Raw genomic sequence first — 27,509 nt, forward strand, 5'->3', positions numbered from 1 at the left:
GAGTCTCCTGAGCAGCTGTAAGGCTCTGTGCGCACTGGGAAATGAAATTTCCTTGAGAGAATTCCGCATGCTCTCAAAGATTACCGCACCCGCGGTAAAAAACCGCGGGAAACCGCACCCGAAAACCGCATGCGGTTTGCCGCGGTTTGCCGCGGTTTTACCGCGGTATTATTCGCGGTATTGCCGCGGTTTAGCCGCGTGCGGGTTGGGATGTGCTTTATTGCATTCAATGCAATAAAGCACATTGAAGAAAAAAAAAAAAAAATACATTTAATTATGATAGTAGATAGACAGAAGAATAGATAGAGGGATAGATAGAGGGATAGATAGATAGACAGACAGATAGATAGAGGGATAGATAGAGGACAGATCGCTGCATTTCCCACGGTCGGCAGTGAGTTCACATTACCGGCCGTGGGAAATGACCGGTAATTACCTCTGCTGTCTGCTGCATTCAGCCTGTGTCTGTGACAGTCGCGGCTGGATGTCAGCAGTGCAGGACGCAGGAGCCGGAGCTGTGGATTATGCAGGACCCTGTGGATTACGCCGGAGCTTTGTTTGGGGGGGTTAATAAAATGGTGAATGAGGCTTGTTGGTTTTATTTAAAATAAAGGATTTTTGGTGTCTGTGTTTTTTCACTTTACTTACGGGTTGATCATGTCAGCTGTCACATAGACGCTGCCATGATCAAGCCTGGGGTTAATGGCGGTGGTCCCCCACCAACATTAACCCCTTGTATTACCTTGCCACCACTGCTACACGGTGGCAAGAAGAGCCGAGGACACGCCGGTGCTGCCGCATAATGCATGCGAAAGTCCCGGGGCAGCTGCGGCTGATATTCTCGGCTGCCGGAGGGGGAGTGAGGCGGGGGACATTACCCCTGCCCCTCTCCCTCCCCAGCCTGAGAATACCGGGCCGCCGCTGTGTGCTTACCTCGGCTGGACGGTAAATATGCAGCGGAGCCCACGTTCTTTTTTTCCTATATTTCCGTTTTCTTTCTATGTGTGTTCTATGTGTCTGTGTCTATGTGTTCTGTGTCTGTGATGTGTTCTATGTCTGTGATGTGTGTGTGTTTACTCTGCACGGCTTCCTCTTCCTGTAATGACATCACTTTCCTGCAAAACCGCAGACAAGCGATGCACATTACCGGAGGTAAACCGCGAAATACCGCAGGGAATAACGCAGGAAAACGCAGTGAACCGCACAGAATTTGCTGCCTGCGTTATTCCCTGCGGGATTTCATGATTAACATTGAGTCAATTGAGTGAAATCCCGCAGCGATGTGCGGAAAAGAAGTGACATGCACTTGTTTTTGCTGCGGGATTCCCGCAGCAAAACATGCAGCTGTCAAATTCCGCCCAGTGCGCACAGGATTTTTTTTCTCCATAGGATTTGCTGGTGATTCACTGCAGAGATGTTATGAACATTTTCTGCAGCGAAACATGCAGCAAATCCGCGAAAAATCCGCGGCAAAATCCGGTAAGTGCGCACATAGCCTAACACTACTTCCGGGGCCACTCCTTACTCTCTGTATCCCCTACCCACTGGCAGTTCCGGCGTCTCTGATTGGTTGCAATCAGACCACGCCCTCACACTGTGTGACACTGTGTCTGTCTGTTTGGAATTACACAAGCTGTCTGCATGTCTATAGTGGTGTAAAAATAAATAAATTAAAAAATTGGAGTACGGTCCCCTATATTATAATACCTAGCACAGATAAACCATAGGGCTACAGGATACAGGATGCAGCCCCCTGCATTCTCAAGCTGGGGAGACCCATGATTATTGGGCCTCCCCAGTCTAAAAATAGCGGCCTGCAGCCTGTGACCACAGGTAAATTGACCTCAGATGATCTCATTGAACTCAGTGGCTGCACCTCAGGTGAACTGAGTTCACAGACTTGCATCTCCTGGCATAAAACTGCTTTGTTTGCCAAGAGATGTAGATTTGGTGCTGAAATTTATACACCATATTTATGCAGCAAATCTGCATCTCCTGGCAAAAAACACAGTAAAACACGATGTGGCTTTGATGCAGTATTGATGAGGTTTTTTGCCAGGAGATGCAAATTTGGTGCAAGAATATGGTGTATAAATATCAGCACCAAATCTGCATCTCTTGGTGCTGATATTACCATCTCTTACCTTGATGGCCCCTTAGCCATCAAGGTAACGGGTTAATGCTAACTGGCATGTGACTAAAGTCGACTTATTTTAGCTGACTCTGCCTGAGTATCTGAGAGTGCAAGGCTCTACTCTGACCATACTGATGGGACCCCTGATCCTCACTCTGTAAGGAGATTAGATGTGGAGCTACTACAAGTGAAAGTGATCATCATGAGTTGGACTGTAACATTGGGCTGTATTGTGCTGCAACTCAAAGGACCAGTAAGGTCTGAAGCAACCCAGCAGGAAAGGACTGTGTCTAAATATGCCTTGTAGAACTGTAATGTGCTGGAAGATATATGCCCACTATCTGAAGTATAAAGTTGTTGCAGTGAGTGAAGTGAACCATTGAGTAAAGTGTTGTTTGAAACTAACTGTTGGTCTACTTGTGAGGATGAGTTGTCATTCAGTCCTGTACAGCCAGCGGCAATATGCGGCCTGCACGGGTTCCTAGTCCACCCAACAAGTCCACACATCTATCCAATACCAGTTCTTCCATGTAGCATGCCGTGGCATCTGGAGTTAACTATAGCCCCTTGCTACTCTACAGTGCCACACCCCCAAGTAGATTCATTATGCGTTTCAGGCTTGATTTTAACCCTTTTTCAAATCAAACTTCTATATCATTTGATTTGCAAAAGGATTCAGTTCAAGCCTTAACTGGGAGTATGGGACCTCTCACCTTCTACAGCAATACAGTCATCTTCACCCAGGGTCATCGTGTGGGCACTTGTCTCTTCTCTTTCTTTAATTAATTAATTAATTAATTAATTAATTAAGATGTGCACTCCACTTAATTAGATACAGCTAATGATTAAGACACACCTTACAACTGCTGTGCAGCTCTGCTAGAAATGCTATTCCAATCAGAGCCAGGAATATATTTCTTGAGAAATGTATGCCACCAAAGTGGAATAAACTTTTATGAATTTGGCCTGTCCCCCCTTTACCCTTTGGCATACTGGCATGGCATAAAAAGACAAGTCACAAAATTTTGGTGCAACTTAGAGTTGCAAAAATGTTTTGAGACATTTGAAGATATTTCATACCTGAACACCAGGAAAAATATTTTCTGGAATTGGGCTTTTGGTGTATAGTTTTTTTTTTCCCAGAATATTTTTCAAAGAGTGCACATGCAATGTTATTACAAACACTATACAAAATACTCTGCAATTAAAGATCACATAAACTCCACTATTGCTACATACAGAGTAAATGTTAGGTACTTGGTTAACATTTTTCGATTCAAAAATGTATGTTATCTACTAGTGACAAGGTGATCTCATTGGATGGACCCTAAAGGTCCAGTCACACTAAGCAACTTACCAGCGATCCCAACAACGATAGGGATCGCTGGTAAGTTGCTAGGAGGTTGCTGGTGAGATGTCACACTGCGACGCTCCAGCGATCCCACCAGCAACCTGACCTGGCAGGGATCGCTGGAGCGTCGCTACACAAGTTGCTGGTGAGCTCACCAGCAACCAGTGACAAGCCCCCAGCGCCGCGTGGAAGATGCTGCGCTTGGTAACTAAGGTAAATATCGGGTAACCAACCCGATATTTACCTTGGTTACCACCGCACGCAGCTACACGTGCAGAGAGCAGGGAGCAGCGCACACTGAGCGCTGGCTCCCTGCTCTCCTAGTTACAGCACACATTGGGGTTAATTACCCGATGTGTGCTGCAGCTATTTAAATGTGCACAGAGCAGGGAGCAGCGCACAATGCTTAGCGCTGGCTCCTTGCTCTCCTAGTTACAGCACACATCGGGTTAATTAACCCAATGTGTGCTGCAGCTAAATGTGCACAGAGCAGGGAGCAGCGCACAATGCTTAGCGCTGGCTCCTTGCTCTCCTAGTTACAGCACACATCGGGTTAATTAACCCGATGTGTGCTGCAGCTACATGTGCACAGAGCAGGAGCCGGCACTGACTGAGAGCGGCGGAGGCTGGTAACAAAGGTAAATATCGGGTAACCAGGGACAGGGCTTCTTGGTTACCCGATGTTTACATTGGATACCAGCCTCCGCAGAAGCCGGCTCCTGCTGCCTGCACATTTAGTTGTTGCTGTCTCGCTGTCACACACAGAGCGATCTGTGCTTCACAGCGGGACAGCAACAACTAAAAAATGGCCCACGACATTCAGCAACAACCAACGACCTCACAGCAGGGGCCAGGTTGTTGCTGGATGTCACACACAGCAACATCGCTAGCAACGTCACAAAAGTTGTTCGTTAGCAGCGATGTTGCTAGCGATGTTGCTTAGTGTGACGGGGCCTTAACTCTAGAGACTCAAGTATCTGCTTATCCAGGCCTGAAATTAACTGGGCAAGAGATAATATCCAGCTTAGCTATCTAAATAAAACCTGTCAGAAATACGGGGTGCATAGAAATGCAGAAAACCCAATGCACAGTGCAGAAAAATATAAGACAAGGCTCAGCACTCCTATACTATAAAGGTCCATGCACCCTTTTTTCATATATCTTTCCGCGACAGTTATTAATTACATCTAAGTCTGAATCTTGTATTTTTCATTGTTCTCTTGAGACCAGGTAATGCACAGAGGTAAGCTACTAGAGTTAGGGTCCATCCATAAGGTCACCTTCTCTTTGGTTGATTACTTATACATTTTTTTGATGAGAATATATTGTATCCTGCACATTTATATAATACACTAGGTTTGCTGCCCTTGTCCTTTATTTTCTGCATTGTGCACTTGGAGGTGGGGCCTTCCTCTAGGCCCGTGCACCCCATCCACCCAACTTTATAAAATAACTTTAATTTAGACCTAAGCCAGATCCTACATATTCGCAATTCATCAGCGGCCTGGTGAGACACATAGTTGAGTTACTGTATTGGAGTTAGGGTCTATATTATTATATTTTACTATAGTTTAAAGATTTTCCTTAACTTTATAAGACACTTAGAAGGTAAATGTTGTGCATTTTTTGTTTGTTTGGAAAGCTGCACTAGAAACCATGGTATAAGAGAGATGCCGGTAGTGGAAATAAAAGACCTTGGTAAAAGCAGAGGATGAAAAAAAGTGACAGAAATCAGATAGGTGAAGATGATTACAGAAATCTCTGAGTGTATCATACAGAGCCCACTTCTGCGTGGCAGGGAAGAGATAAGCGAAAGGAAAAATAATGGTGCAATTGCCACTAGAGGGCGATAGATCTCCACTGTTGCTCTTCCACATAGAATACCGTCTGTGTGATCTGAGTGTGATAGCCTGCCACGAATGGAGCCTTAAAAATCTTCACAAAGATTAAGCGATATTAGCAGTAATGGAATAGTAATCTGCACTTAAGGGAAACACCAATGAGACAGTTTGCAAATTATACACTTTACTTTAGGCAATAGGAAATGGATCTTTGTATAATCTCTTTCATTAGTAGTGCCTCAGACGTTGTGTGCAATTTTTGGATGTCAATTAATAACTTTAAACTTTACAAATCTGTTCACCTGTTTCAAAGTTGTTCAGTTTCATACTAACTGGGATAATGCCATAAGGTATGTTGCAGGTCATTGGTCCTGGTCAACGAAGAGCAATACTTTCCCACTGGGTGATGCTACTAAATCCTAACCTCAGGGAAACAGAGGTAAGGCTGATCCTTAGGGTACTCACACTGGCGAATGAAAAATTGGTCCTATATTTATCCAGAAAAGTTGGACATGTGAAACTTTATGTCATGTCAGTGATATGCGAGTGTGCGCTTTTTTTCTCGTCTTGCATCTATATGACATGTGTTGCTTTTCTCAGCAGCCATTATTCTACAATCATTTACAGTGTTCTACATTACAAAATGGTAATGAGAAATACTGAAGAAAAAACGTAGTTTAATCTGCGCTGCTCCAAGAAGGGATAAAAATACAACAAACGTGGTTTATTCAACGCGTTTCGAAGTAATTCAACTTCTTTATCAGGATACCACCAAGTGACAGCATAACGCAGGAAAGCCGACTTACATAGGAACTAAGCTCAGAACAGCGCAATTCATAAACTGTCTTTTTTAATTCTCACACTACCATAGTAAGAGGTTCCAGTGGGTGAGAAGAAGCAGTCTACAATTATATAATTTTGCAATATCATGAATTGCCGTTACACCTCTCCACCGCCTCATTCATAATACTGATAATTAATCACTTAAAGAAGTTGTCCAGATACCAAAACTGTTTTTTTTCTCATAAATCTTGTTAATATGTGCCTCTCCACACATCTATTATGTTATTTTAGCAATATTACCTTTTATTGTACTCTAGCAGAACATCATCATTTCTGGCTCCAGCTTTGATGGGGTTAATTTCTCTCCTGACTTCCTGGGTTCAGTTCCTACAATTTCCATAATCCTTTGCAGTAACCAGCAGTCTCTCACACCCACTCAGATCTCCATCCAAACTGTTCCCTCCCCTCCTTCCTGTGTTCACTGCCCAATCATGGTAACAGAGCTTGTTGTGCAGGTGACAGAGTGGAGAAAGTTGGTGACATGCTCTGCTCTGACACATGCTGTGCTACATGTCACCAACTTGTCAGTCTCTACCTGTGTCCGATCACCTGTATTGCTTGTGGGAGTACAGGATCACATTGCCCGACACCGAAAGCTCTCCTGACAGCTGAGCAGAGCAAGCTATGCTGGATAGTGCGATCAGATAATTGCGCAACAGGGGGGTTTTCAGCTGAAAAAACCCTTCCTGTACTCCACACTGGCACTCTGTACTTCACAAATATGCTGGATGCTAAGGCCTAATGTCCACACCGGCACCCTGTTCATCAGAAATCTGCTGCCGAGATGTAAGCCCTCTTCACTTCTCCACCTCTCCACACTGGCGCCCCGTACTATCCTCTGGATCCTCCTCTCGATGCTGGGCAGTGACGTGCAGTAATCACCACCCTCAGCCCAGTCAATCAGTGTGAGTCGTACTGGCATCCCCTGATGTAATGTCAACTTTCAGAGCCTGGAAGTTGATGTGACATCAGTGGACACCAGTGGCCACAGCACCCAGTGGTTATGTAACTGGCAGCGCTGCTCAGTGCCAGAACTGGAAGTAGAAGCTAATTAAGAAGACAACTGAAATGGTAAGTTACACTAATAGAGAAAATAAAAAAAATGGGTAAACCACTCTTTAAGCTCTATTCACAATACATTTTCCTTTACGGTTACAGGTTTTTTAAACATGTAGAATTGGATACTAAACATTTTAAACTTTCTACTCATTGAACTAAATATTAATTAAAAGTAAAGAATAGTAAAACCTTTGATCTAAACTATTCATAAAGTAGAGCATGGAAGTGTCATCATAACTACTGTTGTTAGCTGTATGTAAAAAGACATTTAAGGACAAAAATGGTATGGACAAAGTCTTTTAGTGCTTGGGCCTGGGTAGAACTGTAACTCTTTTAACATCTCTAAAGGGGGCTTTACATGCAACGACATCGCAAACGAGATGTCGTTGGGGGTCACCGAATTCGTGACGCACATCCGGCCACGTTAACGACGCCGCTAACGATCAAAAATACTCACCTACTCGTTGATCATTGACACGTCGTTCTAATCCCAAATATCGTTGCTGTTGCAGGACGCAGGTTGTTCCTCGTTCCTGAGGCAGCACACATCGCCAAGTGTGACACCCCAGGAACAGCGAACAACACCGTACCTGCGTCCTCTGGCAACCAGGTGGGCGTCACTTTCTTTTGGCTGCTCTCCGCCCCTCCGCTTCTATTGGACAGCTGCGTGTGACGTCACTGTGACGCCGCACAAACCGCCCCCTTAGAAAGGAGGCGGTTCGCCGGCCACAGCGACGTCACTAGGCAGGTAAGTACGTGTGACGGGTCCTAGCGATGTTGTGCACCACCGGCAACAAATTGCCCGTGACGCACAACCGACCGGGGCGGGTGCTTTCACCCGCGACATTGCTAGCGATGTCGCTGCGTGTAAAGCAGCCTTAACATATGACACTATTGCTGGGAATCACAGGAGGAATCAATAGTGAAATCTGCAGCTCCTTTGTACTCTCTCTTGAAAAACAGTCACAAATATAAAATTTGTCTGTGGGTGTCAGTAAAATATTGAAAGGCATAGCTATTTTAAGGGCTCTCTCACACAAGTGATGATACTCACTTCTGAGAGAATCGGATCAATTATACTAATAACAATCATGTCATTTACTGTGATCTGATTCTTTTGCATACGAGAATCAGAGCACAGGGGAGAAGAAGATAGGGAACGTAACCCCTTCACCCCCAGGCGATTTTCCGTTTTCAGTTTTTGCTCTCCTTCTTCCAAAAGCAATAACCTTTTTATTTTTCTGTCAATCTTGGCACATGAGGGCTTATTGTTTAAAGGACGAGTTGTACTTTTGAATGAATCCATTAGTTTGACCATACAGTGCACTGAAAAACTGGAAAAAATTTCAAGTGTGGTAAAATTGCAAAAAAAGTACAATTGCATGATTTTTTTGGGGGTATTTTATTTAAAGCGTTCAGTATATCGTAAAACTGATGTGTGGCTGTGATGTCTCAGGTCAGTACAAGTTCGTAGATACCAAACATGTATACAGTAGTTTTACTTTTATCTAAGGGGGGTGAAAAAAAATCAGAAGTTTGTAAAAAAAAAAGAGTTGCGCTTTTGGCGCCATTTTCTGCAACCCGTAGCATTCTTATTTTTCTGGACCTGGGGCTTAGTGACAGCTTATTGTTTGCTTTTTGAGCTAACATTTTTTATTGGTACCATTTTTGCACAGATTCACCATTTTGCCTGTTATTGCATTTTAATGCAATGTTGCAGGAGATCAAAAAACATAATTTTGCCGTTTGGAATTTTTTATTGCTACATCGACTACCGGTCAGATTAATTGGTTTATATTTTGATAGATTAGACATTTCTAAATGCGGTCATATCAAATGTGTGTATATTTTTAATTTTTTTATTGTTTAATTTTCAATGGGGTGAATGGGAGGTGATTTAAACTTTTAGGTTTTTTTTATTTTTTTATATTTTTTAAAACTTCTTTTTACATTTTGTCATTTATTTTACATGTCCCTATACGGGACTTTTTGTATCAGCAGTTTGATCACTGCTGCATTTCTGTTGATCAGAGCAGTATCACTCTGAACAGCAAAAATGCACTGTTGATTTAAGAGCAGCCGCTCTGTGGGCTCTTATGCCGGCATCACACAGTACGATATATCGGACAATATGTCGTTGGGGTCACGTCGTTTGTGATGCAAATCCGGCATCGTTAGACATATCGTACCATGTGACGCCACTGAATGACTGTGAACGAGTAAAAATACTCACCTTACCGTTGCTCGTTGACACGTCATTCATTTTCCAAATGTCGGTCCTCCTTCTGTGCTCCGGTTGTTCATCATTCCCTAGGCAGTACACATCACTCCGTGTGACACCTCGGGAACAACGAACACAGCTAACCTGCGTCCCACTGGCAATGCGGAAGGAAAGAGGTGGGCGGGATGTTACGTCCCGCTCATCTCTGCCCCTCCGCTTCTATTGGCGAGCTGCTGTGTGATGTCGCTGTGACACCGAATGTCAATCCCCCTTCAGGAAGAGGATGTTCGACGCTCACAGCGACGTCGCTCAGCAGGTAAGTGCGAGTGACGGGGGTTAACAACTTTGTGCGCCACGGGCAACAAATTGCCCGTGACGCACAAACAACGGTGGCGGGTACAATCGCTCGTGCAATCGCATGATAGATCGTCCCGTGTGACACTGGCACTAGAGGAACTACGTCATGATAATGACAGGGGTCATCACATGATACCTCACTACCATGGTAACCATTGGCTCTCCGTGATCATATCACAGGGCCGCCGATGGCGATATATGGAGATATGGTCACGGAGGTAGTAAAGGTGGTAGTCAGTAGTTTAAACAGTTCACCCTTCCCATTTGGCTAAAAAGTATATGAAATAATTTCATGGAAAAATTTGCAACTAATCTTTTTGATATTGGAGAGCACATATGTTTCTGGTAAAACATTTACATAAAAACACCATTGTGCAATCTTTTCATTAAATGTCCTGGTTTGTTAGACAAAGTCCCTATGTCCTATAAGGGCTTACTTTTAAAGTGCCCCATGAAAAGATGTTAAACGATATCGAAGCCTCTATTTTCATGTGTACTATAAAGTGGACTGTCATTTTAACCAATCTTAAAGGTATATACTTCCCACAAGAACTACAGGAGATAGCCGGGGAAAACCAAAATATTCATCTTTTTATAAACAACTCCACAGTTATATTGTATAATTATTGTATTAAATAAATACCTGTTATGAAATAACTCAGTTCAGCATTTAATCCTGTATCAGCATCTGTGCAATTCAGGCGTGCCACAATGAAGTCTCGGGGCACATTTTCCGCCAGTGAAATATTGTACAGAGCTGGATAAAAAGTAGGGCTTTCATCATTGATGTCCAGAACTAAAAGTAGGAAAGAAAATATTTAGAAGCAATAGAACATTTTTTGACTACAACTTAATAAACATTTAATGCTCAATAGTAGTGATGAGCGATCGTGATCAGCACTGCTCGGTACTCGATTGAGCATTGGGGTGCTCGGGCACTCGAGGCTCTGCCTAGTATCATGGGTGCTCTGATGTTTCAGCCATGAAATAACCACCACAATGCACAGGTTCGCTTCACGGCATGATGTATGCAGGCACCCCAGGGAGAGCCACTCAGTCTGTGAATGGCTCTCACTGAGGCTAAAGCAACGTTTTCAGATGAACTGTGTCAAAAGAAAAGAAACCCACCCTCCCCCTGGAAATGCTCTGTATATGGTTGGTTTATGTGGGCTAAGAGCCAAACTGCCAAATCATTGGCTTGTTATACTCGTTACTTGAGTTGAGCTGTTTCAGAGCATCTGACATTCTCGACTCAAGGACTGAGGACCCGAGCATTTTCGTGCTTACCCATCTCTACTTTCTAGAAATGACCAACGAGCACTACCATGCTCAGGTGCTCGATACTCATAACGAGAAGTCAGATGTTTGGACAGGCTCAACTCATGTCCTGAGTATAATGGAAGTCAATGGGAAACTCAAGCATTTTTCCAGCAAATCTTAAGATTATGAGTACTGAGCACTCAAGCATGGTAGTGCTCGCTTATCACTAATCACTAGCAAGATTTGTTCATGTGCACAGAGCCCACCAATGATGCATGGTTCCTTAGTACAGATCCATATGGGGTATGTGCCCATATATAACCACGTATAAGATTTGTATGTACTGAGATATTCTTTCCTAGAATTAATGTTTCTTCGAGAGAATACAGAATCATTCACAATTGATACAAAGTTGTAATAAGTTGCCTTGTGTCTACTGTGCCTCTATACGCCTCCAATTATTCCCCTACAAGCATTATTTCAGTACTAATTAGATGTGCAGAACAACAAGAGGACAAATATCAGGATATTGGTCCAAACTTTGCATGTGGAAAATTTTTGCTCTTTTCCTTATTGTTCCAGATTATGAGACATTGGTTTGAATTTCTGTTTATATGCGTCAATTGTAATAAATTCAATAACCATATAATGTGACATAAAAGAAGGATGTGATGGCTAAACTATTGCTATAAATCAGTATCTCCAGTCTTAAGGGGGCTTTACACGCTACGACATCGCTAATGCGAACTCGTTGGGGTCACGGAATTGGTGACGCACATCCGGCCGCATTAGCAATGCCGTTGCGTGTGACACCGATGAGCGATTTTGCATCGTTGCAAAAACGTGAAAAATCGCTCATCGGTGACATGGGGGTCCATTCTCAAATATCGTTACTGCAGCAGTAACGAGGTTGTTCCTCGTTCCTGCGGCAGCACACATCGCTCTGTGTGACACCGCAGGAACGAGCAAGCTCTCCTTACCTGCCTTCAGGCCGCTATGCGGAAGGAAGGAGGTGGACGGGATGTTACGTCCCGCTCATCTCTGCCCTCCGCTGCTATTGGGCGGCCGCTCAGTGACATCGCTGTGACGCCGCACGGACCGCCCCCCTTAGAAAGGAGGCGGTTCGCCGGTCACAGCGACGTCGCCGGACAGGTAAGTATGTGTGACGGGTCTGGGCGATGTTGTGCGGCACGGGCAGCGATTTGCCCGTGTCGCACAACAGATGGGGGCGGGTACCCACACTAGCGATATCGGGACCGATATCGCAGTGTGTAAAGTAGCCTTTATTGCAGTGTGTATATTACAGATAAGAAATATATTACATTTCTAAAAGTATTTATTAAAGTTAAACCTAAACCTTGAATCAAAAATTCAACTACAAAAGTAAAACAATCTATACATAATTAATAAATAGAGGAAACACTATAATGGAAAAAGAAGATTACCACGAACTGTAAGGGTACTGGTAGAGCTTTTAGATGGAGATCCTGCATCACTGGCTACTACCCGGAGGTAATATTCTGCAATTCTCTCTCTGTCTAGAACAGCTGTAGATGTGACCAGTCCACTTGTACTGTTCATAATGAAGTCCATCCGTGGCATTCCAACCTGCATTCGGTATGTTACTGCACCATTTAGCCCTTCATCTAGGTCAATAGCCACCACCTTTTTTCAGACATATAGAAAGAAAACAAATGTGATTATCTAGTTAAAAATATTAAAAAGCATTTTTTTCTAAATGATTTGTAGACGAGTAAAGGCTGCTTTACACGATACGACCAATTGTGCAATTTCATAATCGATTGTACGCGCCCCCGTACTTTTTGCGTCACGGGCAAATCGTTGCCCGTGGCGCACAAAGTCAGTAAGCCCCCGTCACACGTACTTACCTCCCGTCCGACCTCGCTGTGGGCGGCGAACGTCCACTTCCTGGAGTGGGAGGGACGTTGGCGTTACAGCGACGTCACACGGCCGCCGGCCAATAATGTAAACATCCCGCCCACCTCCTTCCTTCCACATAGCCGGCGAGAGCCGCGGGTCGCAGGTAAGCGATGTTCATCGTTCCCGGGGTGTCACACTGAGCGGCGTGTGCTACCCCGGGAACGATGAACAATTAAATTAACCGATATTATGAAACCTAGCGACCAGTACACGACTCACGATTTGTGAGCGATACTGCGTCGCTAGGAGGTGTCACACAGGCCGGCATCGCAAGTGATGCCGGATGTGCGTCACAAAAACCGTGACCCCGACGATCTATCGCACGATATATCTTCTAGTGTAAAGCAGCCTTAAGAATCGAACAATATTCACATAGGTATATTTTCACTGCTGGACACTTGACAGCATAAGGTGTAAAAAGTCTAAACACGGCAATGAAAAAGTTAAACAAAGAATTTACAAATGTATGAAAAGGTGTCTACAAAAGTTGACAAATCACTTGCTCTGTTTTTTTTAAATGAATTGGAGATCTTATGTCAAATCAGGTGTGTGAACTCAGTGACCTCACCTGAGGTAAGGTCACTCAATTCAAAGAGGTCAACTGAGATCAGGTTACCTGCTGTCATAGATGGAGGACCATGGGAATCACAAATAACCTGAGTGACATCGCTGCTCATCACTGCAGCTCAATCTCTGCTTGAAGTCCACAGATGGCAGACATGTTCAATTCCTGCACGCTGTGCCTTTAGTAATATAGCAGAGCTGGGATCGTTGTGGGACATCACGTGGATTAGGTCAGACCTGGCTATTTTTAAGGTCAATAAAGGGGTTAAAGAGTCTGGGGTTTTTTGCATTTTATTTTATTTGTGTTAATTTCTCTTCATTTACAAATTAATATTGGGGGGGAATCGTAGATGCCTCCTATTACTAATCTGGGGCTTAGCAGCAGCTGAGTGCTGTTATTAACCACTTATTACTCTGATTACCACTACACCAGGGCAATCAGGATGAGCTGGGTAAAGGTCCAGGATTATTGCATCTAATGAATGCGACAATCCTGGGCAGCTACAGGCTGCTATTTTTAGGCTAGGGTGTGGGCCCAATAAGCATTGGTCTCCCCAGCCTGTGAATACCAGCCTTGAGTTCTCTGAGAACTCAGAGTCTGGGATCGGTGCTCGGGTTATTTCGAAACCATGCGAATCCAGACTTTTACAGTCTGGGTCCGCCCATTACTACGGGTTACCCAATTGTATATTAAAGGGGGTTGAACTGGGAAAGACTCCCCATTGAATAGTCATGTATTGCAATGTTGCTTGAGAGCTACAGATGACATCTACAGTGTCAATGGTTTAAATAAATCTACACCATATATTATACACTCATCAACATTGAAACTGCAACACCAAGAAGGAAAAAATGCATAAATATACAGACTATAGGATAGACAAACATGCTAATTATATGCAAAACTTGAAAGAAATGGAAACAAGATTTTCAAAACATTTCGGTTTATTCAGTAAGCACTTATGAGCTCCAAATCCCCACACTTACAGCCTTGACTGCTATCAATGAGGTTATTAATGGTTGTCTGAAGAGTGTTCTGCCATTCTGAATGCACTTGGGCAAATCATCAAGATCCACTAATGGCAGCTCCCTTTACAACTGCCAACCAGTGATGTCTCATATGTGCTTGATGGGAGACACGTCTGGAGATGCTACAGGCCATAGAAGCACAATTACGCCACAAAGGATGCTCAAAGTATGACAAATAACATGTGGCCTAGCATTGTCAATGTGGAAGAACAGAACCTCAGACACTTTCACATTCTCTCATGACATTGCCGACATGGTCTCATTAATAGTCTACAGATTTCATTGTATCCAAGACAACAGTGGGGTTTATCACTGAAAATGATAATCCTCAATTTCAGCCTTCATTGCTGTCTTGCTTTGCACTATGATAGTCTTATTGAGCAATAGCTTGAGATCAGCAGCAGCTCCCTTGTAATTGCTGACCAATGATGTACCAAATGTGCTAAATGGCAAGCAAATCCACAGATGCTGCAGGCCATAGGCTCACATTTAGACTGCAAAAACTCGTAACAGTAGCATGAGCAAAGTGCAGCCTAATGTTGCATTGAAAAATGGCTCCCGGAACACTTTGGAGAAATGTCTGTACCACCGGTTCTATCACCAAAGTAATAACGGAAAGCTGTTAGTGTACGTGGAATGAAGACTATAGGGCTCTGTCTACCATAGATTATGCCACCTCCCAACCATAATGCTAGGAGTAGGACTAATGTGAAGTTCCCTTGTGAAGACCTCTTCATGGTGTTACATTCACGATTTCATTAGATTTGAAAAATGGCGTGAAGTGATCCATTCTGTACTGCAAGCGAAGTTAGATATCACATACCTATCGTAGGATGTTAAACAGCATCTACACCAGTATTTCTCAACTCCAGTCCTCAAGACCCACCAACAGATCAGGTTTTCAGGATTTCCATAATGTTGCACAGGTGATGGAATTATTCCCTGTCTAGCATTGAGGAAAACCTGAAAACATGATCTGTTGGTGGGTCTTGAGGACTGGAGTTGAGAACACTGATCTACACAAACCATTTGGATGACATTAGGCTACAGGTGTTCCACTGATCTCCCTTTACCACTCTCTAAGGATATCATGGTGCAAACCAAGGAAGCAATGGAGAGTAGAATGGAGGTCTACCCACTTCAGCAATGAGTCCCACTTTAATGTTGGGTGCAATGATACATGAAGATTGCTCTGCAGACCATGAGAGCAACACCATGAAAAGGAACTTATGATGAAACATGAAAATGTCCCAGGAGATGTTCTTCAAGATTGACAATGCCAGGTTGCATGTTATTTGTTCTACTGTGAGCAGCCAGTGTGGCCTACTAGTGCTAAAATGGCCTGCATCATCTCTGGACTTGTCTCCCATCAATCACATCTGGGATGTCATTGGTTGCCAATTACAAAGGGAGCTGCAAATAGTAGATCTTAAAGCATCACTCCGGCATTTTGATTTTTTCACTGCAGGAGTGGCGGCTTAGGGTGCACTCACATTAGTGTACAGCGTCCGGTACAAGAGCATGCGATATGCTAATGACCCTCGGTTTAACCTCTGCTGTGAGCGTAAGCCAGCTGTCATTATACTGTGCTTAGATTCTCTCTTATCTGAGAGTCGGATCACAGATGTGAAGAAGGAGTGTTTAATTTCTCCATCTTCTCCATTGCCTGTTGCTACATATATCGGACCTCACTTGGAGGACATCCGAGTGCAGTCCGATGTTTCACATGCACCCATAGATTTATATGGGTTCATGTGATCTGATATACGTTGCCAAACACAGCTTGCTGCAATTTTTTTCTCATGCCAAATCAGTATTGATTAACATTGGTAAGAGTGCAATGCGAGATTTTCACGCATCACACTCCTCCGTATTATACGTGAGTGTACCCTAAATCTAAGTCTCCTGCGCCATATCAAATACTCACCTTCCTGCGTGCGTTTTCACTGTTTACCAACGCTGTTCTGGTACAGCAGCGCCATGTTATGACAATATCTTCTGACTGTCCGAAAGTCAGAAGCTACTTAACAAGCTGTCAAAACAAGTCTATGAGAAGCAAAACAAGGCCAGAACAAGTCTCTCATAGAGATGTACTGATGTTTGATCTTGCTGGAGTCCAACGGAGCAACAGCGATAGCGGGTAAAGCCATCACATGGTGAGTGTAGCGTTGATATCTCTGCTGAGACGCCAACTTATTCACCGCCCCGCCTGAGTCGCATCCTCCCCCACTGCTGCTGGGCCACACACGTACTCTGCTGCCTACTTCCCCTCCTGGGCCCTGTACATGTCACACAAAGTTCCTGGGAGTGCACCTAAAATGCACGCACACTAGCCTTCCTCTTAAAGGCCTGAAGTGCTATTTCCAGGAAATGCCGCTCAGCCTATGGCTGAATGGAATTGAGCAATTAAAGCTGCATTCCATTAGGGGAGGTGCCTGCGCAACGCCTTAGTCAGTCAGCCTCTCTCCAGTCTGTTAGCTAGCTAGTTGTCAGGTCCTGAGCTCCTGTCCTGTTAACCCTGTGTCTGCCTCCAGTAACTGCCTTTCCATGCCTGCGTACTCCTGCCATGCCCAACATTTCTGTCTGTACCTGCTTGTCCAGTCTTCTTCAGTCACCCCACCTATACCCATCTATTCCTGAGTCTGTTACCTGTCCTGGGGGTCAGTTGCTGCAGTCTCGGTCACTTCCCTGGGAGTGGTATCTGGCATCCACCTCATGGTGGGTGCTTAGTCAAGCACCTCCTACTAAGGGGTAAGCCTGGGGTCCCCCTGTAACCCAGTGGGCCCACTAATCCCACTCGCTACCTCTACATCGGCCATGAGTGTTACAGTGAGTATCAGAGAGGGGGCAAGGAGCTTGTTTTCAAAGCACCACTCCAGCAGTGCAGTGAAAAAAAACGCTGGAGTGGTCCTTTAATGATTTCCATGCCCAAATGCATTCAGTATGGCCAAAAATTAAAAAAAACCCCTTAAATAATCTCATCGATATCATGCTAAAGTGTGTAAATGCATGCATTTCTGTGTGTAGTGTTATCCTTGATACTGAATAAATTGAGAAGTTTTGAAAATGTCTCTATTTTTTCATCATTTACATATCAATAACATGTCTATCAATCCTGTGATTTCCATAATTCCACAACTTTTCTATCTTCGTGTTGCAATTTCAATATTGAGGAGATTATATTCATTTTATTATTCTAAAGGAGAAGTTAAAAAATGTACAAACACAGCTCATATATGGCAGATGGCCTTTAAATTCTCGTCAGCTACATCAGGTCTGTTTTTTGATCTCTTGCAGACTTGCATTCATTTTTCACTGCAATAGAAATATTTAGTTCTTTGGAACATCCAGACATGATTACCTGGAATACAGATGCTCCGGCAGGCGTTCCCTCCAGGATCTCTGCGATGAATGGCAGATTCTGAAATGTAGGGTCATTATCATTAAGATCCAGCAAATTTACAAAAACTGTTGCACTGCTTGTGGCACGGAGCGGAGGTCTTCCACCTGCCAAGTAAAGATAAGATTACATTTATAACCTGTAAAGTGAGAGCGGAGAAATGTCTGTTGGTGCTGAAGTACACTTATCACTGTGTTGCTATATATATTTAGTAAACTGCCGCTAAACAGGACTCAATATTTGCTTTCAGCACTTTGCCATATTAGCGTATCTGCAGGAAAAACAGAGAAGTCTGCGGCGACAACTGCAGCATAAACTAACCTGTCAAGCTAATTTGCGTGGGAAGTTTTTTTGCAGCGTGTGAATCAGATTGCATGAAAGCTCATAGACAATACTGCTACCACAATCCACAGTAAAAGATCCATTTCATATTCTCCCTGCGTGATACATCTTAAAGTGAACCAGTCATGTTCCAAAACATAACTAACCTACAGATATAGGGTTAATCTGCGGGTTAATAGCATTCCAGTATTGTAGGACCACCAGTCCAAAAGCGTTGAAGTCTTGCGTTTCCTTCCAGGAGCCCCTGGACATAGAGGCATGCCGTATTGGCGTTAGCCATTTCTCAGTACACAGCTGTGTTGAGCAGCAGCTGTAAAAACTTCCAGGTTATCATGATCCAGGACCGGTATTCTCCGCTCCAGAGTTTCCCAGACCCGACCTGGTCATTTCAGGGGTTAACTCCCATCAGCCTCGTTCTGGTTTGAGGAGACACTTTATATATCTGTATATAAACCTACAGCTTCCCTTAAAGGGAGGGTCTCAATGAGAACAACAAACCAAAGAAGATCCCAGTGGTCAAAAACACCAATAAATGAGATGAGAGGAAGACCACTGGTAAAAGAAGAGACCAAGAACAAGTACTTAGTGAAATACAAAATCCATTTTAATGAAGTGCACGTGACGTAAGGACAGACAGTAGTGAAGAGTAGATCTAAAAATCGTCAGACACAAAGTTGCACAAACACCCGCAGCAGGTATGATAAGGTTGCTAGAAACAAGGGGTTAATGTCAGAAACCAGATAGCCAGAAGGGTAGGGAAAACATGTAATTGATAGTAAACTAGTTATAGTCACCAGTGTGTTTCTCTCCCTATGTAACCGCTAAAGTAACATGTCACTTAAATAAACATATAAGGGAAATTACCTTGAGACATGTTGGGAAGTGCTAGCAGGCAGGCTGGTGGTGGCGGGTGGGGCCTCGACGCGCGTTTCACCGGGCGTGGCTTCGTCATGAAGCTCCTACCTGGTGAAATGCGCAACCTTCTGGCTATCTGGTTTCTGACATTAACCCCTTGTTTCTAGCAGCCTTATCATACCTGCTGGTGGTGTTTGTGCAACTTTGTGTCTGACGATTTTTAGATCCACTCGTCACTACTGTCTGTCCTTATGTCACGTGCACTTCATTAAAATGGATTTTGTATTTCACTAAGTACTTGTCCTTGGTCTCTTCTTTTACCAGTGGTCTTCCTCTCATCTCATTTATTGGTGTTTTTGACCACTGGGATCTTTTTTGGTTTACTATATATATCTGGTCTCTACAATTTCATTCTGGTGCTGATTATAGTTTTGCTCTGCAGCCTGTGACTGGCTCTGGTGAGATTTCCTGTTTGATCTGACTCCTTGTTACCATGCCCTTACCTGCACCCTCCCCCATTCGTCCGTATGTCCCAGTCCCTGACTTCCCATTCCTGTCAGTTGTTTGTATTTCCCTCTGCATACCTGATCTCCCGGCTTCTGACTCGGTTCTGTTTTCTCACTTGATTTTGATCCTCCCTTTGCAGTGACTTTACTTTCCTGGCTAAGACCCTGACTGTTTGACTACTCCATTGCCCCTGGTGGTTCGCCTGTTAACTGCCTGCTGAAGTTACTCTGCTCTACTTCAGCTGCCTTCCTGTTACAGTGTTACTTTGTTACTCCTTCACTACTCTGCTGTCACCTAGTGGGCAATACGCTGTACAACGTCTTACCAGCTCTTTGTGTTATGGACAAGATTATGAACTGCTATGAGTATTAAGAGTTATATGAAGATTTCCAAAAACCAGGATTTAAGATAGTGCTTGAACTGTGTACCACACCTATATCTGCATTCAGACATCATAAGACTCATCAGACAGTCTGGACTTTTATGTGACAAGTGAATCATGCTCACATAGCTTAATATAAATGAGGAAATACATTATACATTACAGTATGCATATATTACAGAATAAGCTATTTTATGGTTTACCCAATAGGAGACATGTTACATATTCTTGGCTCCTAGCCAACTGGTTCCTTTAAATGTGTCTTAACTTCCGCAATAAAGCCAGTCATATTTTCTATGCAGATCCGTGTACATTTCTCTGGTCTGTATGAAAGAATAGTATGCATGCTACTAACAAATGACTCATGATTTGGATGCAGACGGGGTTAAGGTAGATGCATAATTAGATTGCATCACTGTAAATTTATGGCCCCCTTAACATTTGTACAGCGTGAGACAGGTACATTGATGGCAGCAGAATGAGCTGTCAATCAAAGGACCAGGGTGTATTTCAGCCACCAATCACTGTGTACTGAATGATAACTTAAGCCACTTCAGTATGCCTCATCAGGTTTTTGCTACCTCATCTGAGAACAGCATAATGTAGGGAAAGAGGCCAGGATTCTAGCTATGTATCACTTAGTTTGCTGGGTGCAGCAGTTGGGAAACAAATAGTTTTTAGGTGTAAAATGTAGCAGAGCAGAGAAAGCCAACCCGGCCCACAACACAACTCTCTGTATACATTGTATATTGATAGTGAGCTGCTAATCCAAGAGTGAGGAACCTTTTTGGCTTAGAGAGCCATGAATGCCACATTTTTTAAAATGTAATTCTGTGAGAGCCATATTCACCAGGGTGGAACGGCGGTGGTGGAGCGGCTCAGAAGGTCCCAGGAGGCAGGGTAGGCAATGCTGCGGGCACGGAGAAGGGGGTGTCATGGCTCAAGAAGGTCAGTGTGCAGAGAGTTGGCGATACTGCTGCAGGCTGCTGAGGTTTCATGGTGCAGTGTACCATTGATCTGCCGGCAGGCTCGGAAGAGGGGGTGTCGTGGCTCACTGTGTGGCAACGGAGGGTCGATGATACTGCGGGCTCATGGGGTTTCGCAGCAGCAAGGACCGTTGATCTGTCAGCTGGCTGCTTTGAATCTTCCACAGTCGATGAGATCAACTTCAAGAAAATGGCTGCAGCTCGTGCAACTGATGGACTTCAAGAAAATGGCCACAGAATCCCACCTGCATATGCAACTCATTAACTCGACAACTGCTGGAGATTCAAAGCAGCACACAGATCAATGGGGCCCGGCCCCATGACATCCCACAAGCCTGCAGTATCTCCGACCCTGCACCACCACTGACGACCTAGTAAGCCATATGCAGTTTGTAAAATGCACCCTTATTTTTCCCCCAGTTTTGATGGGGAAAAAGTGCGTCTTACAAGCCAGAACACACAGTATTTTTTATTAAAGATTTGTCTGCGAGCCAGATGCAGCCATCAAAAGAGCAACATCTGGTTCTTGACCCCCAGCTTCCCGACCCTGTGCTTATCACTGCTGAAGTTGTGGTTGGACCAGACCTCATGTGGGACTTAGTTCAAGTAATGATAATCTCCTGCTAATAAAACACTTAAGGTACTGAAACAATGGTACACAAAGCCTAATAAGTGACACATCCCTGTAATCAGTGTATCAGTCCCTATCTCACGCTAGCCTGAGATTACATAGCAAAAACTTGTTGATATATTCCCTTTAAGTAAGGCAGCTGGACACCATTGAATGTTATTAACACAGAATAACTCTATGTATGCAAGTCAGTACTGTGTGATTACATGATAGGTTCCTTTTAAATGTGATGTGAAAATATAATCAAAATGTCAGAGGATATGTTCACAGATTAGAGTAAGTTCAGACATTTTAATGTACACATTAAGGCCCCCTTCACACGCACGTGTCTCCGGTACATGCTAAGTCCGTGCCCGCATGTACCGGAGACACGAGCACACGTAAACCCATTAAAATCAATGGGTTTATGTGCACGCACGTGTGCAGCCATTGGTCCGTGCCTCCGTGTGGAGCAGACGTGTGTCCGTGTGCTCCACACGGATGCATGTCCGTTTTTCTCCAGCAGCATGGGTGTCACACGGCCCGCACCCATACCACACGGATGTAGTGTGTATGCGGTCCCGTGTGACACGCGCCGGAGAAACACACGTGTCAGAGAAAAAAAAATCTTTACTCCCCTTCTCCAGCCCTCCTGTCTCTGCTTCCGACCGCCGCTCATTATGCTCATTTAATATTCACTTCACTGTGGCCGGAAGCAGCGGCAGCGGGGAGTCGGCAGGACCGGAGACCGAAGATCAGCACCATGGACAGCGACACCAGGGACAGGTGAGCAGAAAGTTCCGTTCTCCATGTGTTATCACGGATAACACACGGAGAACACATGTAGTGTCATAAACACGGCTCACGGAGGGGAAAACGCACCTTTGAAATGTCCGTGAAACACGTGCGTGATTTTCACGGACGTGTGAAGGGGGCCTAAAGTGGATTGTCTTTAATATGTACATAAGAAAACACTACAAATACTCTTTGAATAGTCTTCTTATTGAATGGGAAATCCACATTGACATTCATACACGGAGGTGTTTTCAGACGTTTTGTTCTACATGGTTTTGAAAACCTCGTCAAGGAAAAAAATAAGTGATATGTCTTTCAGGTAAATTCCTCATGGAATAAGTTGGCAACTAACATCAAAAAGCTGCAAAACTTGAAAAGAAAAAAAAATCAAAAATCTCTTTAAAAATTACAACAGATCTGTAAGTATTGTCTGAAAATGTATGGATTACTGACATGGATTTCCTTTGGGAGCCAGGTCATATTTTTATGCCTCAAAATACTCTGTGACATATGTTGAGGACATAATTTTGTGGCACTTTCTTATGTATAAAGTATCTATTAGGATCCGTTCCCACAAGCTTTGGTGGGTTTTTGAGGCTGTGTATTTTCACTGCATCGAATCGCAGTGTCTTAGGCCATGTGCACACGTTGAGTTTATTATCTCAGTATTTGCAAGGAGTGGGTAAAATTACAGAAGTGGTGACGTGTTTATATTATACATTTCCTCTGATTGCTCCACTTCTGGCTTTGACTTACAAATACCGAGGTAAAAAAACCTCACCAAATATGCAATGTGTGCACGTGGCCTTACAGTTTCAGCAAAGTGGATGGGATTTATAAAAAATCTCATTTTAAGGCTGCAGACACATTAGCGTATGGCATCTGATGCGAGAGCAACGGATGCGATATGCTAATGACCCCCAGCTCCCACTCTGCTGTGAGCGTGAGCTGAGTGTCATGCGACTGTGATCCGATCCAGCAATCAGGTCACAGCTGTGAAGCTGAGGGCAGGCGCTGCAGAGGAGAAGGAGGGGTTAATCCCCCCATCTCCTCCATTGTCAGCCTGTGCGTATATCGCACTGCACTGGGATAACATCTCAGTATGGTCCGATGTTTCTCTTAGGGCTGCTTCTCACTTGCGAGTTTCTAGCACTAGAGCAATGCGAGAAAATCTCGCATTGGAATCGGACACATGTTAGTGAATGATTCAGCTCTCATCTGCGATTTTTTTCTCAGTCCAAAACGGACTGAGAAAAAAATCACAGCATGCTGCTTTTTTGCGAGTTTCTACTGCGAGTCTCTCCAATGCAAGTCTATGGGAGCGTGTAAAAAATCGGATGTCACGGGACGGCACTCACACCATCCTAGTGACATCCGATTTTCTAAATACATTTCTCGCATGTTTCCTAAAACACTGGAAACGAGCGATGTCTCACAATGTCTGTCAATCACTATTCTCTGTCAGTCGGTTTCTCCCTCTCGGTCTCTATTCTCTCTCTGTCGGTCCGTCACTATCTCTGTCCCTCTCTCACAGTCTGTCGGTCATTTTCCCCTCCTCTCTCATACTCACCGTTCCCCGATCCCCGGCGCGGCGCTGCACGGCTCTCTCACTGCTGCGGCGGCTTTCACTATTGTGAAAAAGCCGGCCGCTCATTAAACAATCTCGTATTCCCTGCTTTCCCCGCCCACAGGCGCCTATGATTGGTTGCAGTGAGACACGCCTCCACGCTGAGTGACAGGTGTCTCACTGCACCCAATCACAGCAGCCGGTGGGCGGGTCTATACTGTGCAGTGAAATAAATAAATAATTAAAAAAAATGGCATGCGGTCCCCCCCAATTTTAATACCAGCCAGATAAAGCCATACGGCTGAAGGCTGGTATTCTCAGGATGGGGAGCCCCACGTTATGGGGAGCCCCCCAGCCTAACAATATCAGTCAGCAGCCGCCCAGAATTGCCGCATACATTATATGCGACAGTTCTGGGACTGTACCCGGCTCTTCCCGATTTACCCTGGTGCGTTGGCAAATCGGGGTAATAAGGAGTTAATGGCAGCCCATAGCTGCCACTAAATCCTAGATTAATCATGTCAGGCGTCTATGAGACACCCTCCATGATTAATCTGTAAGTTACAGTAAATAAACACACACACACATGAAAAAATCATTTATTAGAAATAAAAAACACAAACAAATTCCCTCATTACCAATTTAATAAGCCCCAAAAAGCCCTCCATGTCCGGCGTAATCCACGGACCTCCAGCGTCGCTTCCAGCTGTGCTGCATGGAGGTGACAGGAGCTGCAGAAGACACCGCCGCTCGTTTCAGCTCTACGCAGCAACTGAGGTGAGTAGCGCGATCTGCTGAGGTGTCACTGAGGTTATTCGCGGCCACTGCTTGATCCAGTGGCGGCCACCGGGTAACCTCAGTGGCAGCTCAGCTGATCGCGCTACTCACCTCAGTTGCTGCGTGGAGCTGACCGGAGCGGCGGTGTCTGCTGCAGCTCCGGTCACCTCTATGCAGCAAAGCTGGAAGCGACGCTGGAGGTCCGTGGATTACGCCGGACATGTAGGGCTTTTTGGGGCTTATTAAATTGGTAATGAGGGAATTTGTTTGTGTTTTTTATTTCTAATAAATGATTTTTTCATGTGTGTGTGTGTTTATTTACTGTAACTTACTGATTAATCATGGAGGGTGTCTCATAGACGCCTGACATGATTATTCTAGGATTTAGTGGCAGCTATGGGCTGCCATTAACTCCTTATTACCCCGATTTGCCGACGCACCAGGGTAAATCGGGAAGAGCTGGGTACAGTCCCAGAACTGTCGCATATAATGTATGCGGCAATTCTGGGCGGCTGCTGACTGATATTGTTAGTAGAGTTGAGCGCGGTTCGTGGTTCGTGGTTCTCCAGTTCTAGGCTCGAGTGATTTTGGGGCATGTTCTAGATCGAACTAGAACTCGAGCTTTTTGCAAAAGCTCGATAGTTCTAGAAACGTTCGAGAACGGTTCTAGCAGCCAAAAAACAGCTAAATCTTAGCTTGGTTTCTGCTGTAATAGTGTAAGTCACTCTGTGAATCAAACTATTATCACATTTCAGTGTATAGTGTGCGTGAACAGCGCCTTCAGATCACTGCTGTTTCTATAATGGCGATCGCCATTTTTTTTTTTTTTTTCTTGTCTTCCTTCCCTAAGCGCGCGCGTCTTGTGGGGCTGGCCAGCATGTCAGCCAATCACAGACACACACACACCTAAGTGGACTTTGAGGCAGAGAAGCAACGGCATGTGTGATAGGATCTGCATGTCACATGTCCCTGCATTATAAAACCGGACATTTTCTTCACGATCGCCATTATCTGCCTTCTGCGTCTTTGGTGTCAGACATCACTGTCGCAGTTCCGTCCTTTGTCCTATCGCCGATACAGCTGTATGCGCTGCATACACAGCGTTAGACAGCTTAGGGAGAGCACATTCTAGCAGTCCTTTTAAGGGCTCGTACCGGCAGGGTCAGAGAGCCATAGGTGACAGGTCCTGCAAACAGCAACAGCGTCTGTGTAGCCCAGGTCAGGGATTTCCTCCCTGCATTTCACCATTAGGAGGGAATAGAAAGGCAGGCTTCCATTCCTCTACCCAGAGCACCACAATCCTGCCACTGTACCCTCTTGTCCTCTGCACACTCCAACTCATTCTAAGTAAGCCATTATACTAGCAAACACTCAGTGTACCTAGTGGCATCCTATCTGTGGCTATTGGACTTTGCTATAGTCCCACTAGTGCAAAGACATTTGCAGAGCACATCTGCCTGCATTGCACACTCCAAGTTTTTTAAACTAAGCAATTTTACTAACAAACACTCAGTGTACCTAGTGGCATCCTATACGTGGCTATTGGACTTTGCTATAGTCCCACTAGTGCAAAGACATTAGCAGAGCACATCTGCCTGCATTGCACACTCCAAGTTTTTTAAACTCAGCCATTATACTAGCAAACACTCAGTGTACCTAGTGGCATCCTATACGTGGCTATTGGACTTTGCTATAGTCCCACTAGGGCCAAGACATTTGCAGAGCGCATCTGCCTGCGTTGCACACTCCAACAAATTATAACGAAGCCATTATACTAGCAAACACTCAGTGTACCTAGTGGCATCCTATACGTGGCTATTGGACTTTGCTATAGTCCCACTAGTGCCAAGACATTTGCAGCACGTCTGCCTGCGTTGCACACTCCAACGAATTATAACTAAGCCATTATACTAGCACACACTCAGTGTACCTAGTGGCATCCTATACGTGGCTATTGGACTTTGCTATAGTCCCACTAGTGCAAAGACATTAGCAGAGCACATCTGCCTGCATTGCACACTCCAAGTTTTTTAAACTCAGCCATTATACTAGCAAACACTCAGTGTACCTAGTGGCATCCTATACGTGGCTATTGGACTTTGCTATAGTCCCACTAGTGCCAAGACATTTGCAGAGCGCATCTGCCTGCGTTGCACACTCCAACTAATTATAACGAAGCCATTATACTAGCAAACACTCAGTGTACCTAGTGGCATCCTATACGTGGCTATTGGACTTTGCTATAGTCCCACTAGTGCCAAGACATTTGCAGAGCGCATCTGCCTGCGTTGCACACTCCAACTAATTATAACGAAGCCATTATACTAGCAAACACTCAGTGTACCTAGTGGCATCCTATACGTGGCTATTGGACTTTGCTATAGTCCCACTAGTGCCAAGACATTTGCAGAGCGCATCTGCCTGCGTTGCACACTCCAACTCATTATAACTAAGCCATTATACTAGCAAACACTCAGTGTACCTAGTGGCATCCTATACGTGGCTATTGGACTTTGCTATAGTCCCACTAGGGCCAAGACATTTGCAGAGCGCATCTGCCTGCGTTGCACACTCCAACTAATTATAACGAAGCCATTATACTAGCAAACACTCAGTGTACCTAGTGGCATCCTATACGTGGCTATTGGACTTTGCTATAGTCCCACTAGTGCCAAGACATTTGCAGAG

The 27,509-nt window shown here is 44.5% G+C and overlaps 1 protein-coding gene across 3 annotated transcripts in view; it reads right to left on the minus strand.

Annotated features, from left to right (window-relative positions):
• The window catches only part of CDH23 (cadherin related 23), a 1,872,161-nt gene that overhangs the window by 527,828 nt on the left and 1,316,824 nt on the right, over positions 1-27,509 (minus strand). For all 3 annotated transcript variants that reach the window (XM_075348968.1, XM_075348971.1, XM_075348969.1), the window contains exons 23-25: positions 17,962-18,107; positions 12,512-12,731; positions 10,450-10,602 (exon numbers count right to left, since the gene is read on the minus strand). In XM_075348968.1, coding sequence (XP_075205083.1) covers positions 10,450-10,602; positions 12,512-12,731; positions 17,962-18,107 — 519 coding nt within the window. The remainder of the gene's footprint in view (positions 1-10,449; positions 10,603-12,511; positions 12,732-17,961; positions 18,108-27,509) is intronic.

This window comes from Anomaloglossus baeobatrachus, chromosome 5 (genome assembly GCF_048569485.1).
Source record: "Anomaloglossus baeobatrachus isolate aAnoBae1 chromosome 5, aAnoBae1.hap1, whole genome shotgun sequence".
In the NCBI taxonomy this organism is placed as follows: Eukaryota; Metazoa; Chordata; class Amphibia; order Anura; family Aromobatidae; genus Anomaloglossus; species Anomaloglossus baeobatrachus.